General features: G+C 41.5%; 1 protein-coding gene across 1 annotated transcript; it reads right to left on the bottom strand.

Moving 5' to 3' along the window:
• Positions 1–1,953: 1,953 nt before the first annotated feature.
• Positions 1,954–11,117, bottom strand: fhdc2 (FH2 domain containing 2). The gene is made up of 12 exons (XM_056769808.1): positions 11,003–11,117; positions 8,865–9,355; positions 8,678–8,739; positions 6,155–6,257; positions 5,958–6,043; positions 5,665–5,765; positions 5,374–5,444; positions 5,143–5,250; positions 4,780–4,850; positions 4,512–4,629; positions 4,269–4,433; positions 1,954–4,060 (listed from the first exon to the last, which is right to left on the bottom strand). The coding sequence occupies exons 2-12, from the start codon at positions 9,183–9,185 to the stop codon at positions 2,618–2,620; spliced, it is 2,649 nt and encodes an 882-aa protein (XP_056625786.1). The 5' UTR covers positions 9,186–9,355; positions 11,003–11,117; the 3' UTR covers positions 1,954–2,617.
• Positions 11,118–11,602: the final 485 nt, after the last annotated feature.

Genomic DNA, 11,602 nt, shown 5'->3' with positions numbered 1-11,602 from the left:
AGTAATTCCCAGCAATGATAAGCAGCGAATGAGTAGGTTTGTATGACAACAGAATTAAGAATGTTAATTTGACAACTGAATCCCATCTACTGTATGCAACAACATGGATAAAAAATCTTGAATATCTTCTATTTAATAAAGAACGAGGAAGCCATCTTCATAGATCACTTAATTGGATGCAACCATATTCAATGTTTATGAATAGGCCCAGTGGAGGTGTGGACTACAGGGCAGATAACAGTTTAACTGAAGTGGTTGTTTAAGTGGTTTCCACAAAAACAATTTACAAGCATAAGAAAATCTAGAAACGCCTTGGCAACTCAAAACCAGAAAACCTATCAACAGCACAAACTGCTGGAGAGGAGACACTCGTTTTCCTAATGATGGCATTTCATTGAAGCGATATGGCCATAAGAGGGCCCCAAATCCCAAATCAAAGGCTGGTATTAGGAAAACCAACCATGGCTGTGATACGGTAACCATAATTTAACCCTTTCAATCTGGACAGCTATTCAATCGGCCATTTCTTGAATGCATGGATTTTGCACGTCAACCACTACAGGGAACACTATAGGGTTGTTGATAGAAGGGAAACAGCGCCTCATCTGTACATCTTCAGATGTCTACCTAAGTGGACATCTAGGGATATCTCAGATAACAAGTGTTAATATGTGGTAAGGAAAGTTATCCTGACGGAGATTGTCATAATGTATGTATAAAGGGGTTGGCTTTGGTATTTGTAGTGAAAACATAACCACTGTGGTCTCAATTGAATAAACAGTTTAACCACATTATTTGTACTATAGAATTAGGCCAATAATCAATCTGCCAAAAGCCATTATTCCACTTAAAAAATGAAATGGGCAAAACAAAATGAATGAGTTGATAGATTGATGCAAGATTAATGTGAAACCCACTGAAAGGTAACTGGATTTCAAGGATCAATGCTGAAATGCTACGTAACATGATGAGTGAATTAAGCTCAGACATCTGCTTTAAAAAAAAACAGAATTATAGACCAATAAGTGAATGATAAAGAGAAGTTTTAAACGGATACGGGTATCTATTGCTGTAAACACAAAACTTAAAGTTAAGGAGCGTGAAGAAGTCAAAATGGCATGAAGACTGTGGGTCACAAACTGGTGATTCATTTGAAGTCAGAAGAGAAAATTCCCACACCATGATGTCATTGACTTCCACTCCTCAAACACATTGAATGACATCTCGACACACTGATACACAGACGGCACTAGTTTATTGCTTTTCCCAAGAGTTCTTGGCGTCAATACATCCTATAAAAAGACCTTTCCCACTGAGACCCCAACACCAGCATCTTCCCCCATTCCCTCTCCCACTGTTCAGCACTGGATTCTTGACCATTTCTGAAGCATCACCATGGCAACGTTTACAAGTTGGGAGTGACTGTGTCAAGAGAAGCGCATGAGGGTATATGGGCCTTTCAGTGCAACTGCAGGACAGAAAACAATGCACTTTTAATGAGGACGGGGAGCCAGCAGTATCTGGACCTTGAAAATGAGTCAGTGGTTCATAGACGAAAAAGCATTTTAGCAAGGTAATTGTTGATAAGATTGTATATATAACTTACTTGAAGATATTTACTAAAAAGTATCAAAAATAAAATTGTTCAAATAAATGTTACAAATCTTGTACTGTGTAGGCCGGACTATATTTGCAGAATAAGTACAACCATCTAACTTCAAACCTTATATGGTATTTCCTCCCAACTACATGTCAGGGTATTTGAACCCCCTAATCTCACATATAATGTCTAAAAAGGTTTGGGTGAGGATTTAAAGGTGCACTTCCAAATCCAACAGAACATTTATAACAATATCAAAAAGTTGCACTAATATTTTTAAGGAAGTGCTTCTGGACCTTTGTTTACATCTTGAGAAGTGGTCAAGGTCAATTGCTTTTGTACTGACAGAAAGGTTCACAATATATCATCTTTTATTTATTAATTCTCAGTTTACAAATAATACAAAAGGCAACTATTTTTACAAATGTTAATTTAACATTTCATAGATACAAAATACACATCAGTACAGCAGATTACTATACAGACATTTTTAACAGAATATAATCTCTTTTATCTGTAAAGTGCATCAAAGTTTAAAATGACAACAAATTTACTTTGTAAATATAATAAGTTATAATGCTAAATCCCGAAGAACATACTTTGCATCGTTGTGTACCAAACTGAGGTGCAGTCAATGTGACTGTATCAGTCCAAGAAGTGAAGGCGCATTAGTCCCGTGTTCAGTCATCTAGTCTCTCTGGCTATGGCAGATTAAAAATTTAATAGATGCCCTGATATAGAGGAAACATTCTAACATGGCAAGGCAAACACTTATTGAAGGAAGGTTGTCAGAAATTGCATCAAACTTGCCTTCTGAGGTGCGCTGTTACCTGCACAGAGCACAATATAGTGTTCAGAGGTAGAGCTTGAAGCTAAAACAGTGCTGAATGAGTCTTAATGTCTGATCCTTTACAGTGTCCATTCTGATCAGATAGTATGAATGCCTACTTTATTTAGTGGGAAAAAAATCCATTAACTATGTCAAGCGACTGCTCCTTAGAAAGTAAGAATCAAATATTATCTCCACGTGGGTTGGGGGACAGGTCTGGGAGTTTTAGGGTCAGGTCTCTTGGCAACCTTGGCTTTGGCTGCATTGATAACGGCAGTGCGAATCGTCTTGGCCGTCGTAGCATCAGTTGGGCTATGTGAAGTGTTGGGAGTCTTGGGGTCAGAGATGGGCGCGTAGCGTTTGGACACTCGCAACGGTGAGCCCCTTACAAACTGCTCGTGGCTTTTGCCCTTCACCGCTTCTGAAGCGTTACGCTTTTGCTTTGTGTCAGACTGGACATTCGTTTTCGGTGGCGCACCGGCGTTGTGTTTAAGTTCATTCTGGTTGCTGGTGACTTGCGTTGATCGTACTGATGCGGAACGTGAAGGAAAAGGGCGCGATCCGTGACTTCCTGACAAGCCGTTGGAAGATATCGGCTCCGCCTTAGTGCGCACCCTTGAAATCCCACTGCTGTTGGAGGGTCCTCCGCGGGGTGCGAGAGATCTTTTACTTGACCCTCGAGTCGATGTCTTCACAAGACGGGATTCATCCTTAGCGTGCAGCGAGCTGGCGCCGACCCTCTTTTCAGCTTCCCGCTCTTTCTTCCATTTGGAACAGTGATTGGTGGCTGGCCGCACCACAGCTGGTGAAAGGCTTTCATATGAGCGTAGGCCTCTCACCAGGGTATGGCACTCCAGCACCTCCCCTACCCGTGGGTAAACATGCTCTCTTTCTGGGCTACATGGCTCAAGATTTTCTATCAGAGATGGACTCGTTTCAGCAGGAGATAAGCTCAACCAATTCTCTCCTTCTAGGCTAGAGTCAGTTTTAGCTTTTGTCTGTGGCATTATTTCTGACTGAGCCACTGTGTCGTTTCCACTTCTTTCGCTTAACACTTTGTCCTTCTTCCCAGTGTCCTCAGGTGCGTCGGTCACTACCAGCCTTTCAGAGGCATCTTGAACCCGTTTCTCAACTTTCAAAACTCTGTTAGGGGATAGTCCTGTGAGAGGCAAGACATTCACTGCCTCCTGGTGTTGTGACGTGATATCGCTTTCTGCAAGCACAACTAAAGTACCATCACTTGGGACTCTCCTCGTATTCAACCTAGAGGGGCTTTTCATAGTATCCGGTGTGTCGGCTGGAACCCGTTGAAGTCCACATGCTGAATCTGTGCTTAAACACTGACCCTCTTTTTCAGACCTACTCTGTCCAGTTTCGGCTGTATTGGTGTCGTTCTGTAGCGACTGTGTTTTAAACACGGAGTCTCTCGGCTGGTTGTCAGACTTCATATTTCTGTGCAAGCTTCGACGGCATCCCGTGTATCTTAGGCTTTTCTGAAGAGCGTGTTCCAGGTCGTCCGATTCCCGCTCCACCTCCAGTCCGGTGCACAAGGCCAGAGAGCGTCGCTTATCCACGTTCTCACGCTCGCGAGCCGCACGCCGCTGCTCCTGCAGCTCTCGTTCTGTGTTCTCCTGACAGCAAACAAACATGATTCAGATAATCATTAAAATTGTTCTAGTAGCGCATATATTAAAGAGTGTTCATTTAAAATAATAAAAAATCCTGAGATCTTATTTTTCCAACTACAGGCTCTTTGAATCATTTCTATACCCTTTTCAATGACCACTTAACATCACTAGTGTACAGTATATTAATACTAGTGTCATCAGTGGTGCTCACCCGCACAGCTTTCTGGAATCGTTGGCAGAAGCAGTGGAAGGTGAAGCAGGCCTCCTCCAGTTTGAAGGATTTCTCATCATCACATAAAAACTCCATGAGGGCTTTACTGGTCTTCTGTAAGCTCTCCACCTCATCTTGAGCCTCCTGAAGCCTCACGTCTACATCCTGAAAAAGACGGGGTTCAACTGACATGCCGAAGCTTAACATCAGCATTTGGGAATATTAATAGTGATGCGCACGTACCTCCAGAAAAGATCTCGTCTGCTGCTCGATCTCGGCGTCCGACTGAGCTTTGACTCTGAGATCTGCGACTCGACTAAGCAGGCGGGATAAATCCTCTTCTACAGACGCCTCCGATAACCTAATCAGACAAAAAGTCGAATGAAAAATTAATATTATTGTGCCGTGAAAAGAACTGCAAATTACAATATTAATTCTCATAAGACAATTTCACACATAAATATTTAGGCCTGTAACAGGCTGCATTAGATTCATCTGGAGATATTCTGACCTTGATGCTGGACTGACGTGAGTCAAGTGGCTGTTAAACATTAGAAGGTCTTTATTCTTCTTCACAACCTCCTGTGGAAAAGTCACTCATGTTGATCATTTATTACAGTTCGTTTTCATTTTTTTGAGCTAATCTTTGTTCATAAACTTGAAATAATGTCATTTTTCAGCTGAACATAGTTATACGGTATTAAATATATGCCACATATTCACATAAACAAATATCCCACCGAAAGTTTAAATATCACTGGTCCTGCGACTATTCGTCGTTTGCGTGATGCAAATCTGCAATTACTATGCCGGGACGTCTGTTTACGTGAATACGCAACCCTGTTCAATGGCATTACAACCATGCAGCACTTACCATAGCAACAAAATGGAGGAGATTCATGCCTGGTTTGTTGGCTTTGGTGTCGGCCAGTTTGAGTAAAGAGGAAATCCTGAATCCAGCAGCATTCCCTGCATAACCTCCCTAAGAACACGAGAAAGGTCAGACAGACTCCAAAGGAAAAGATTTAGCAAACGAATGGTGCTTAAAACCAAAATGGCCTGTTTAGTGAGTGTGAGTGCACAAACAGCAGGCGAAACTACTTACAGCGTTCATGTAGTTTCCCGCCTTGAGCACCAACCGCAGGATATAGTGAAGCTCGGTGCAGCTCAGCAGCTCTGCACGAAGAACACATCAACGTCAACCACATCACACAAGGTTCCACTTATTTCATTAAATATCAGAACTGAAATCCCAGGCCCTCGTGCAAAGAACAGTATCTATTTGGCGGCTCACATGTGAAGTTGATTTAGGAAGAAAGCTAAAGTTTTCAGAGCTACGACAGGTCCAAACAAATCTAGTGAAAGGAAGGACACTGGCCCCCTGCTGACTGTTTACCTCCAGCCGCCTCCCGCAGACATCTGGCCGCCGCACAGAGGGAGGTCACCGCCAGGTCAAACTCCTGCTGGAGCATCATGACGTCCAGACGCATGCGAAAGCTGACCGGGTCAGATGATGAGGATGATGAGAGAGAAACAGATGATTAATCAGCAGCCAGTGAAACATCATGATGCGTTTATGTTACAGGAACAGATTTGATGTGCCGCACAGCCACTACGGCAAAGGTTAAAAGACAGAATGACTGTGCTGATTAGGCAATGAATAAAGGGAGTTTAGTCTCATATTGTTACCTGGGTAACTCCACCAGCAGGAGTACGAAGAGATCTGCTTCTGGCAGGAAACTACGGTCTCCGTTGAACTTCTTTAATCTGGCCTCCTGGAAGCAAGAAGATTTTGAGGTTTTGTAATTGTAGATTGCTTGTGGTAAATCATGTCAAACCGTCTCTAACACGAATCAGACAGAATTGTGTCAGCGATCACATGATACCTCATCTTTATCAGGCAGAAGTTTGCAGAGCTCTGACAGTTTCTCCGCCCCGTAACGCTCGCCGGACCCCCGCCTCACATCCTCCACAATATCACAGGCAGCACTGAAGGAGCAAACAGTTTGCGAAAATCAATTTCTACATGACAGCAGAGCTAAGGTTCTCCAACCCACCTGAAGTACTGTAGGAATAAAGCCGATCCCACAACTTTACTATAAAAGAGCCGCAACTTCACAAACGTAGCCAGTTTCTAAATCTGTGCATTCGCAGCGCTTGCTTGTGTATCCAGTTTCCAAGCACAAAAATGTGTAAACCAATGAACAAGTGTCATTGGTAACACTTTAGGAGGGACCAATTCTCACAATTAACAGGTTGCTTTATAGCATATTGGCTGTTTATAAGTACTTATAAAGCACATTTTCTGCATGACCATATTCTACATCCCTAATCCTACCCATTACCTAAACCTAACAACTATCATACTAACTATTAATAAGCGCCAAATTAGGATTTTATGAGGCAAAAGTCGTAGTTAGTGGTTTTTCAATAGCGAGAATTGGACCTTCAAATAAAGTGTGACCATGACATTTTTTGTCATAGGAATAAACAGTTTTAAAGTGTAATGCATGCAAAGAAAAGTGACACACCCCAAATGCCACTCAATGTGAGAGCTGGAGTCGAAAAGTGGAGAAGTCAAGGGGCGGACCGCCCACTAGGCCTATATATGATAAATATGCCCATAAAGTAATTACAGAAACAATTGATTAAAGTATCTCTGTCCCGACCACTTTTCAAAACAAAGTGATGCCACTGTTAAGATCACAGCTGGCTACATCCCATTTTAATCCAGTTGAACCTTACTCCTTCAGTCAGGAAAAAATTGAAGTTGTGTCAAGCACACAGCTGCCTCATTTTCCCTGGATTTAAAAGAGGTCTGCAAGACCACACTGGTTTATTTTGTTATTATTTTATGACCTGTAATTATGAATGTTAAAGAGTAGTGGAGAGAGATCTAGTTTAACATGAAATAATGAATTAGGTACCAGAAAGTCTGGCTTTATAACTCACTGCGCACGACTCAAAAGTGCGTGCTTATGTGAGCTTAGAGCAAACATGGAGGCGTGTACAGAAACACGTAATGATTTTGCCTCATGTTCTGACTGTGTTTAGTCTCATTTGAGAGCTTTTCAAACTGAAAGGAGCCCTGCTGCACCTATGCATGTTTAGACATGGCAACAATGTAAGACAAAAAAAATTGAATTAAGAGACAGGGAGACATACAATGGTTTACAGCGTATGACTTCCTATCCAAACTACTTAAAAACAGCACTGTGTAGGATTCGATTTCTTTAAAACTGTCTGAATCAAAAAAGATACATTTCTTCTCACCGCCAATTTGGACAGGTTGCCACAGAGGCTTTTGAAGGTTCAGCAGGTGTGACCTGTGACCACCTTCACTGACCGTCATCAAAAGCCAGCTGTCCTGATTGGACGACATAGTCTAAACACTTGTCGTCTGCCCCCAGGGTCTTTTTCATTCACACATTCATGCTTCAGCTGAGGGCAATCGACAGCTCGCAAACAAGCAGCCTGCTGCTACCGCCAGGTCTGAAGTGTTAAGACCCTCTCTCCGTACCTCAACACACCTTCATTTCCTCTTTCAAACAAATGGGAGCATATCCGTGCACTCATTTGCAAAGTTTGGCCTCAAAATCTGTGAAGAAATTGCACTGAAACCAATCATTCTATTTAAAAGGACAGATAAAGACATCTGTAGAGCAAATTAATTAATTTGTTTATCTTTAATGTTATTATTATTTACTTATATGCTGTCCGCCGAAGCATCAAACATAATCACAAAACGTTCACGGACCCCAGAATCAAATGTTTGTATACATAGATAAATATATGTATATTTATTTATGTATGTATGCATATATTGTGGCTATTTTTAAAGTATCAGTGTTGGCACCCAGATGATACCCAGCCCTGTCGTTAACGTTTAAAAAAATAACTGTCATTTAATTACACATTTACATTACAGTAAAATGAATTTTGTAATTAAATTGCATAACGCATGTAACAAGTTACCCAACTTCTGGTCATAAATAACAGAAAATAAATGCTGGGGAAAGAGTGTATGTACACAATAGTTTAAATGATATGATCACTTGTGAACTTTATAGACAAAGTACACATTTCAGATAACATTTTGTAGCATTACATTCTGAAATGCATTATGTTTTGACATTGACTGACATGAATACTTCTAATAATTGGCAAACATGGCCATCTTCTCAAAGACATCACATCTCAACCCATCACCTCCCCGACAACCAAATCAAATTAAAATATATCCATCTCTGTAAGATATGATGGGTTAACATAAACAGCCTGACCTAACAATTACTCATCCAATAGCATTGTGTGTTCAAGACTGTGTTTACCCAACTAAAGGAAGAAGTTTTCTGCTTTTCAATTGTGTTTTTTAATTCCAGTGGCCTAAAACAAAACCAAAAACTTACATTTTCAATTGCCGTAGGAATATTCCAACGTTCATGCTGCGTTTGGAGTCAAGCAGTGAAACCTACAAAAAATCATATTAATATTACAGTAATTAATATTAATATGATTTTTTGGGCAAGAAATCCGCTACTATTTTGTTTATTCATAACAAAAAGCTGCATTTCATTTTCGTGGTAAATATCTTACTTTGTCAACGGTAGTCTCCTGGGGAGACCCGCAACGCAGCAAACTTTGCCGAAAGCTGTTGGCCCTGTCTAGCTTGCCGCCCTCTTTCTGCCCAAAGAGCTCATCCAGAGAGTTCAGATCAATTGGCACCTCCTTGTCTTCATCTAACGAATCGCTCCACACGCTCCTGCGACCCTCCACGCGCTCTCTTGGGATCTGCTCCCAGTTGAGTTTTCGGAGCCTGTTTTTACGGCCGGAGTCCACACGGGTCAGACCGCTGGCTGGAGCAGGAGGGGGTGGTGGAGGGGGGATAAGGGGCGGTGGAACGGGGACAGCTGTCATGACTCTCACTTCCTGTTTCTGGGTGCCAGAACGGTCAAGCTATGTTCCATATAACAAGTTGTTATGTTCCAAAAAGGTGAATAAACACAGATGAAAAGTCCAGGAGGTCGACGCCGTCCATACGCGTTCGAGGCTCAATCTGAGACTGTTGTTATGTTCATGATGTTTATCTGTTGGGGGAAACAAGACCATTAGACCATTAGTTGTAGGAAACAAGAGCGACAAACACAACACAAGGCCAGTTGGCAAGATAAATCAAGCAGTATCCAGAACTGTGACCTCCTTCAAAGCGATTTGAAACTATCCTAAACTGCTTTAGATCTAGAGCAATCTTGACTGTCCAGTTAAACTTCGGAACAAGTCCACATTAGATGTTCGTTACCTACTGCATACAACACCGGGTAGTCAGATGACATCATGGCATTCAACCTAACTTGCGTGCTTGAAGCACACAAGCTCGATCAACTAATGAGTTGTTTACGCCCCTCACATAACCAAAAGCGAGCCTATGGGCTTCAGGCACCTGGCAACTCTTGGCCCCCAATTAACACAAGGGTGTCTGTAATGAGTATGTGCTTCATCTGGCTATTTGTGCTGCTGCCAGTGAGGTTGAAACTCCTCTCGGTTTAACCCGAGGTTATAGTTGCTAAGGGTTCAAGGTGTTGCGAGTTTTCAGCACGTGAATGGGCTCAGCCGCTCTACATGTGCTCCGTGTATCTACACACCCACAGTTTCACCCAGCAGTTCATTCATGTGAATGAGGCCACAGGACAATGACAGAGAAAATCAGAACAGATTCAGAGTGACTTGCTGCGACTGGGATCAGTGTAGCGAATGTACTTTTAAATTTGGATTATCATTTGAGATTATTTTCAATCATTTTACTCTCTGATTTGTGGTTGACCATATGCATGCTCAGGGCTGGCCACATGAAACCTGCTATAGTATCCCTTCTGTTTACTATAGCAAACTGCAGAAAATCTATGTATATATTAACAATTATATGATATCACAGTGTACAGTATACTTAATTTAATATAGTAAGGTTAAATAACAATGGAGTAGGAATTTTACTACAGTTCAATATAGACGAAAAGCATCTAAGAAACAAGGCAGATACCTTCAAAAGGCAAACGAGTATTCATCAGTATACATAACAGAGACACAGGATGTGTTTTGCGTCCAAAGAACGAATAACGTTTTTAAGTAAAACGTTCGTTTCGCGTTTTAAAAACGTGACGCATGGAACGTCTGCCGCAAGTGAACGGGCTGTTTTATTCTCACCAAAGCCACCTGAGCGCGCTGTAAATGCACAGGAACAAACCAGACCATGAAAACGCCAAGACGTAAAATTAACTTCAACTCCATATAAACACGTGCTTATAGCGACTAAATGCATTTTAGTAACATAATGAAATGTGTTCCTGTTACGGGCGATGTGTTCCTGCGGAGAACCAAATGAAGAAAACAACATTCACTTGACAAAATTTAAAAAAAGGAAACCAATTCGTCCACTACATGAGCACAATGTGCGCAAAATATTAGTCACAAGGGTAAAGGCAGAAATTAAGCAACCAAAATTGGGTAAAAAGAGGCACCTTGTGTCCGTCTCTGAAGGGTTGTGTCTATTAATCTTAAAGGACAATTGACTTTTTAAATCTTAAAAGGATAAGATAGGCTATGGCAAAAGATGTCATTTCAGACAAATGCACCGTTACGAGTAAATAAAAACAGAAATTACGCCACAATCCATATACTAAACGTCTTTCCGTATAGCGCAGCAATAAAATGTGAATCAGAAATAAAACAGTACTTACATTTTGTTTCGTAGAAGAAATCAAAAGGTCTAAATAAGTTTCCGGTAAGCGGTCAGAATTTCTAACGAGTTTCTTTATGTGAAGATGATAAACATCCGAGAGCGTCACAGTACAGTACAAACTCAGTCCATAGCAGCAAAACTCCCAAACTTTTGAGCGCTCCCGATACGCGCATGCGCACAACAGAGACACGCTCATTATGTTCACTGGAGAATGTTACCAATCCTACTGCGCTCAAGGTTTTGCTCATAATTTTAAAGACGCACAACGCGATGCGCAACCCGTTACCAGATCGCCGAATCGCCGTTGTGGGAGCGATTGGAACGCACGTGCTGTTTCGTGGTCAATAATTAACTTTTCTGATCTGACGATCAAAACGTCCCGGTAAAGGATGAATGAGAGGAGATAGGGATGTAAAATAGCTATCATGCATGATCTAGTTACACTACAGAATGAGAGAGAAAGCTTCACCCAAGGTCAAAATCATCTGAGATGTGATTCCTCATATGTGACCCTGGCCTGGAAAACAAAACAGGGATAGTTCACTCAAAAAAAATCTCTCAACATTTACTCACCATAATGTCATATCAAACCAAATGT

The sequence above is a fragment of the Triplophysa dalaica genome, chromosome 16, assembly GCF_015846415.1.
Source record: "Triplophysa dalaica isolate WHDGS20190420 chromosome 16, ASM1584641v1, whole genome shotgun sequence".
Classification (NCBI taxonomy): Eukaryota; Metazoa; Chordata; class Actinopteri; order Cypriniformes; family Nemacheilidae; genus Triplophysa; species Triplophysa dalaica.
The sequence above is the reverse complement of the archived record's forward strand: the minus strand, read 5'-3'. Positions and strand labels throughout refer to the sequence as shown.